Source organism: Chrysochloris asiatica, unplaced genomic scaffold (assembly GCF_000296735.1).
Source record: "Chrysochloris asiatica unplaced genomic scaffold, ChrAsi1.0 scaffold00132, whole genome shotgun sequence".
Taxonomy (NCBI): domain Eukaryota; kingdom Metazoa; phylum Chordata; class Mammalia; order Afrosoricida; family Chrysochloridae; genus Chrysochloris; species Chrysochloris asiatica.
The window spans coordinates 1,624,532-1,631,241 of NW_006408650.1; the positions used below are offsets into that span (position 1 = coordinate 1,624,532).

The 6,710-nt window shown below is 60.8% G+C and overlaps 1 protein-coding gene across 1 annotated transcript in view; it reads right to left on the reverse strand.

Annotated features, from left to right (window-relative positions):
* Positions 1 to 387: 387 nt before the first annotated feature.
* The window catches only part of BAHCC1 (BAH domain and coiled-coil containing 1), a gene marked incomplete at its 5' end in the record, with an annotated part of 53,186 nt that continues 46,863 nt past the window's right edge, over positions 388 to 6,710 (reverse strand). Inside the window, 12 exons of the mRNA XM_006869636.1 lie at positions 388 to 594; positions 942 to 1,178; positions 2,167 to 3,338; positions 3,449 to 3,628; positions 3,929 to 4,048; positions 4,592 to 4,700; positions 4,787 to 4,862; positions 4,942 to 5,056; positions 5,163 to 5,313; positions 5,389 to 5,496; positions 5,653 to 5,954; positions 6,035 to 6,213. Coding sequence (XP_006869698.1) covers positions 388 to 594; positions 942 to 1,178; positions 2,167 to 3,338; positions 3,449 to 3,628; positions 3,929 to 4,048; positions 4,592 to 4,700; positions 4,787 to 4,862; positions 4,942 to 5,056; positions 5,163 to 5,313; positions 5,389 to 5,496; positions 5,653 to 5,954; positions 6,035 to 6,213 — 2,956 coding nt within the window. The remainder of the gene's footprint in view (positions 595 to 941; positions 1,179 to 2,166; positions 3,339 to 3,448; positions 3,629 to 3,928; positions 4,049 to 4,591; positions 4,701 to 4,786; positions 4,863 to 4,941; positions 5,057 to 5,162; positions 5,314 to 5,388; positions 5,497 to 5,652; positions 5,955 to 6,034; positions 6,214 to 6,710) is intronic.

A 6,710-nucleotide genomic window follows, 5' to 3' on the forward strand; every position in this document is an offset into this window, starting at 1 on the left:
GGGGGGGGGGGGAGGAGGGGATCTTTTCTACTTTTTTTTCCATAAAACTTCCCCGAAGAAATACAGTATTTACACAGAAATAAATAGACACCTGATCTCTGCTTTCCCTGGTGGGAGGCAGTCGGAGGTACTAGGGAAAATATGGCTTGGATTCTAATCTCTCGTGAACTGCCAAGGCGGGGGACAGAGGCTGCCCCGTGGGGCCAGGCAGGCTGGGAGAGGCTGGCCCCCTTGGGCACAGCTTGCCCCCGCAGCGGATGGGATAGGATTCCGACGCCAAAGAGCTTGCTCTCCAGGGAAACAGCAATAGAGAAGCCTGAATCTCGTGCAGTGGCTTTGCATATTTGCCGCATCCGGCCCCCTTGGAGTCGGCGGTGTGGGCTCCGGTCAGCACAAGATGGGCACACCGTCGGCGGTCACCAGCCGCCCGGTGGTGGGGTCATAAGTGCCTGCCAGGTAGTAGAGGTCCTGCTGGTCCTGGTCCTTTCGGCTTCGGGTCATCTGCTCATACTGCTCCCGGCCCACCACCTGACACTTGTGGGAGATGGTCTGTACATCATTCTCATCCTCATGGCAGGACTGGTACAGTGCATTCTGTGGGTGGGCAGGGGCATGGGGGTCAGTGCCGTCTCCCCACCTGCCCCCATTGTCCCAGCCCAGAGGAGACCCGTTTGCTAGAGCATCAACAGAGCCCGGGGTCCCTCTCCTGGCCTCTTTGGCCACTTGTCCTGCTCCTGGAGGTGGTTTCTGAGTTGCTGAGTTTAGAGAGAGCTCCGTCTCAGGGAGGAGCCAAGTGTGTATGTGTGTGTGTTGGGGGAATGGCGGGCTACCTAGGATCAGAGAACAGAACCCCAAGGTGCTACTTGGAGGGGAGGTCCCCACACAGCCCAGCGCCATCACCCGCCAGTTTGGGCGATGTTGGATGCAGGGGGTGACTTTACCTTGCCATCACTCTGTCGTTTCCCCAGCTTGGTCTCCTCAGGGTGGTAGAACCACTTGACGCGGACCACCATGTTGCTGCCCCAGGATTCCCACATGCTCTCAATGCGGCCGATGTAGGGCAGGTTGGGCCGGCCGGCCGACAGGAAGACAGCACAGTCTCCGACACATAGGGTCTCCTTGCCCCGGACGATGGCCTTGTAGAACAGTTTCCTGGCTTTCCCCTTCATGCCCCGTCTCTATAGGGGGCCAAGTGGAGCAGGATGGTGAGATGACAGGAGAGGGTAGGAGGGGCAGACAGTTCTCCCTGTGTGTGGCCTGGGGCCAGCCAGAAATGGCTGGTAGGGAATCCAGGGAGCATGGCTCAGCTCTGCACACAGGGCCGCACACTGCCTTAGGGAACGTGTATGAGATGTTCACAACTGTGTTGTGTGTAAGAACCAAGTCCTGGAATTCTACTGCAGTTTGTTTATATCATCTCAGGCTTATCAACTGTAACCAATGACAAACCCCAAACCAAACTACTCCACAGACATCCATGGCTGCAAACTACAAGGTCAGCGGTTTGCTTCCACCGTCCGCTCCAAGGGAGAAAGAGATGCCAGTCCTTAAAGATCTACAGTCTTGGAAACTGTGGGGCTGTTCTAGTCTGTCCTATGGAGTCACTAAGGACTCAACAGCACTGAATGTTTAACCTTTATAGATGGAGATCACCAGGTCTTTCTTCAGGGTGTCACTGCAGGGATTTGGGTATCTGGGGAAACTGCAAGGGGAAGAAGGGGCACATGGGATTTTGTATGTTTTGCAGTTTTTCCATAAACATAATTTGCTCTAAAAAATAGTCTTATTTCAGAAAAGTGTGAATAACTAAAGGAAATGTCCATCCACAGTGCTGGCAAAAAGTCCCCCAAACAGTTGGTGCGTCTTTCGAGCACCGAGACCCCTCCCTAGGCTGGCGGTAGTGTTTATTGGCAATACCGCCAACCCAAGCAGCACAGGCAAACCTCACACCGTACCCCTGACCTGCTGGGATGGTCCCGGGGTGGTACCGGCATGGGAGGGACACGCCCATAGAGGTGATCTGCCTTGTGGGGTCAGCGGGGACGGTGGGTTTGTTCTTTCCTCGAGTTGTCACAATTTTTAGTTGAAATGGAACAGAAACGCCACCCTATAAATAGCGTGCGTAAGAAGAGTGAGTAGCGCTCGTGTCTACCAGAGCCCACCTACCTGGGTGGGGTTCCCCGACCACTTCCAGAGCTGCCGGGCAGGCAGGAAGGCTGAGATCTTTGGCCGGTTTTCCACAGAGGGCAGCCGCTGCCTCCGCGAAAGCTCTTTGGCTTTGGAGAAGCTCAGGGCCTCCTTATGCTTGAGCTTGGACTTGCTGCTGGGACCGGCGCCTGTGCCCCCACCAGCCACCGCGGACCGGGACAGAAAGCAGCGCTGGGCATGCGTGTGGGGGCCACCCGCCTTGGGGCGCAGGGCATCGGGCTGGGTCAGGAGGGCGGGGACGGGGTGGGTGAGGCAGGTCCGCAGCAGCAGGGCCGGGTCCTCATCGTCCGAGCTGTAGGAGGACTCCTCGTTGTCGGAGGAGCAGAGGCTGGAGGTGGACACGGAGCCGGAGGACGATGAGGTGGAGGAGCCGGATGAGGATGAGGACACGGACAGGCGGGTGAGGAAGCGAGAGGGCATACCGGCTGCCAAGCCAGGGCCGTCCTCGTCCTCGTCCGAGTAGGAGCTGAGGCAGTCACTGTCACAGGGGACTGGATACTCGGCTTGGCCTGCCGCATACTTGCGCAGGGCCAGCCCCATGGGCAACGGGTGGACGGGTGCCCGCCCCTTCTTGTCCTTGCCCACAAGAGCTGGGTGCGCGTAGCTGGGGGTGGGCAGGGGCCGGCCCAGCTTGGGTGCCAGCTCCTTGGTGCCCATCAGCAGTGCCTTGCAGGCCTTGTTCTTGGGCGAGGTCACGCCCTCGTGGTCCAGCTTGACCAGGAACTCACCACCCGCCCGCCGCCGGCCGCCCTTCTCAGCCTCAGCCTTCTTGGCCCGCAGCAGCTTGTGGACACCCCCAGGCAGGCCTGGCCCCGCCCCGCCTCCGAAGGGCGGGTAGGAGCTGGCCAGGCTGCTGAAGGAGGCGGCCCGGAAACCATTGCCAAAGACGGGCGCAGCCACGCTGTGCACCGGGAAGAGCGCCTCTCGAGCTCGCAGTTTCTTGGTGCCGCCATTGAGCTGGAAGAGGTTCTGTAGGGCGCCAGGTCCTTTTGCTGCCACTGCGGCCGCCGCCTTTCGCTTGGTCTGCGACACGGCTGACCAACTTAACAAGGGGTTGGCGCGGCGGCTCAGGAAGTGCTCCGTGGCTCCGGCGGGGGGTTTGGCACCTGAGGTTAGGAGGTCGGCTTTGCCTAATGGGGACAGGTAGAGTTGGTGTGGCCCCCACCCACTTTGCCTGATACCAATCCAGCCCCCCCGCCAAGCCACAGTGAACCCAAGTTCCCAGCAGCCTTGCAAATACCAGCTTTGTCTTTGCTGATGGGTCTCTTCCCGGGGGTCTTGGACACTTCGGCGCCATCATGCACCTTCGGGGACAGGCTGGGTGGGGCAGGGGTCTCACTGGATGGGGGAGCCTCACTAGATGCTTTCTTGTTTCTCCGGCAGCTGCTGGATACCAGAAGGGCTGGGGAGGGCTCTGTGCCTGCAGGGTGGGCGGGGCCTGTGAGTGCCAGGCCCAGGCTGACGCCCACGCCTCAACTCCTCCCACCCAAACCCCGCCCACACCAAACTCCTCCCACCAGCAACCCCACCCACCCCTTAACTCCGCCCACCCCTCAACTCCCAAGCAGCTGCAGGGAGTGGACTGGGGCTGGTCCAGAGTGGCCACCAGCAGTACCTTGCAGGTCTTGTTCTTGGGCAGGATCATGCCCTCGTGGTCCAGCTTGACCAGGGACCCTCACCGTAGGTCAGCCCCTCCCTGGGCCACCCCACCCACACTCACACTGGATCTTGAAGTCTGGTGGCAGCAGCCGTATGTTGGAGACAGCGATGTGACCAGTATCTCCATCATCAAATTCCACCAGCACGGAATCCAGGTCCTCTTCCTCATCACTGGACGCTCCTGTGGAGGGTGGACCCTGACATCAGCTGGACCTCGCTGGCCTCTCTGCTCAGCACCCTCAGGACCCTCAGGAGGTAGGTGGAACCCCGAGGCGCTGGCAGTGACTGACTAGGCTTGGAGCTCTCACAGACTCAGCTCCCTGATCACATCTCCAGCCCTAGTAGCAGGCTTCTTACAGAGGCTTCCATATCATCATCATCCATCACTCTACCTGGATCATAGGGGCTCCACAGGCACACACTGGCACACGGACATGCCTTAGCCCAGTCACACCGCAGACTTCCCAGAAGCACCCACCCACCTCTGCCCCACCCACTCCAGAGACCCCACACCACCTGTCTTGGGGTCAGGAAGACCCCTTCATTGATCTCCTGGCTTAGCTGGACCATCGAAGCTCCTCCCTCCCCTTCTGGTTTTGGGGTGACTGGGAGTTGACTGCTCTGCATGCTGGCTCCAGAGGGAGAGGTAAGGGACAGACTCTCTCTGGGAGGCAGGGTCCACCTCTGCTCTCTTGTGTCCGAGCTCAGGCTCTGGGGGGCTCACCTCTGACCACGTTGCCCGGATACAAGCACCTCGACTTCTGACTCCAGTAAGCACAGACCCGCGTGCCGGGTGGCAGGTACCGGCTGGACTGAGGTCGGACGTCCAAGACCTGCCGGGACAGAAGGGGTACCAGCCAGTGAGTGGGCCAGGCTGGGCAGGGTGACTGAGCAGGAGTGTCCCCCCCAGTGTCCTCACCGCCTCCTGCAGCAGCTGCTCCAGCGAGTAGACCCTATGTCTGTTGCCTCTCTCACCCTCGATGACGATGCTGTAGCTGGAGACAGGAGGAGTGTGAGCGCCGCCCAGGACTACCAGCCACCCTGCTGCCCGTCCATCCCTACACCCAGGCCTACATGTCCGGGGGCTGCAGTGTCCTGACGCTGCCCGCGTACAGCAGACTGTCCTCTTTGGGGATGAGAACGGGGAGGCCATCCTGTAGGTCCTCCTTGTGGATGACACACGAGCTGGCTGCCGGGCCGGGGAGAGGGTGTCAGCATCCCCCACATCCCTGCAGTCCACCTGTGCACCCTTGCCTTCCCTCTCCGAGATGGCCCTCCACCCCAGCCCTGCTCACCCAGGGCCGCGCTCTGCTCTTCGCTCAGGGGGCCACTGGCTTCCTCCTCCTCGTCCTCCTCGTCCTCTGAGAAACTACTGTTGTTGTCAAACTCGAAGTCGTCTTCCACTGCAAAGCTCTCCAGCAGTCGGCTCACAGCCCGGCCCTTGCCCTGGCCCTGGGGAGGTGGGGGGTCAGCTCGGGGCCAGCAGCAGTACGGGAATGGGCTCTCTGGGGCAGGCAGTACCTGCTTGCCAATGGTCTTGCTTTTCACCTTGCCCAGCTTCCTGCCCTTGCCCAGGATGGCCTTGGCATTGCGGGACGACAGAGTGATGGACAGGGACCCGTTCTTCCGCTGGATGGGGTGGACAGAGAAGAGATGGTGTGAGGATGGTGCTTCTGACCCAAGGGCCTGAAGACAGCGGTGGATGTGGGAAGGCCCTCAAATGCGCCTCAAATCCAGGCCCCCCGCTCTCTGGCTCAGGCCCCTGGGATGCCAGCAGACCCTCACCCGCAGTGCCGGCTGCAGCACCGAGTTCTTGCGTGTGGCTCTCTTGAGACGTTCGCTAGCCAGTTTGCTGCCCTCCTCATGGCAAGCGAAGGCCCGGGCTGGACCGAAAAGGGCGTCTCTGGCAGCAGGGGCCCCTGGCTCTGCCCGCAGGCCCCCTCTGGCCTTGCCCTTGGCTTTCTTCTTGCTGGACGCTCCAGGCGGCCTCCGCCCAGGGGCCCGCTCCAGCTTGGTGCCCACCTTGGTCTTCACAGCCCGCCTTTTGATCTTGACCTCACTCTCAGGGCTGGACAGGCGGCAGGCCCCTATGGGAGGGAGGGGCAACGTCACAGTGGACCCCGTAGGCCTTGTTTGCACCAGCCCACGCCACGGCCCTTTGTGTTACCCAGCAGGCCCTGCCGCTCCTTCTTCTTCTTGGCCTTCTGGTTGGCCTCCATCTTGACCACAGACGAGGGTGAGGCTCCTAGCACTGCTACGCCAGCCCCCACGTGCAACGATAGTCCCGAATCCTTGGGCAGGGTTTCAGTCCCCAGAAGGCCCTCACAGTCCTCACTGTCAGAGCCACTGCCTGAGAGAGGGGCAAGCACTATGAGACTCAGCATACTGGGGGGGGGGGGCTTCCCATGAGGAGGGGACAGGGCCCAGATGTTCACGCTGAGGGGGGTGACCCCTGGCCCCATTTCTCTCTCACATCCTGGACATGGCAGGGTCCCTCTCCCCTTCTCAGGACCCCTCCTGCCTCTTCCTTGTCTAGCCGGGCCTGACTGTTCCCTGCCCCACGTCTTGCTTCCTCTTCCCCTCAGCTGGGGGGCTCTTTCCTTTGTTCTCTGTCAGGGAGGCCCCTGGGGGACTGGGGAGGAAGCATCTGTCTGTCCAGGATGGTCTCAGGACATGTACACTTGCCCGATCAGCCAGGCCTCGGCTTCGGAAAGAGCTGGGCAGCAGGGGCTATTTTTAACATCATTTTCTAGGATGTGACCCTGGGTGGGGTGGGGGGGGCACCTAGACACTGAGCTCTGACCCTGGGGGGGCAGACACCTGGACACTGAGTTCTGACACTG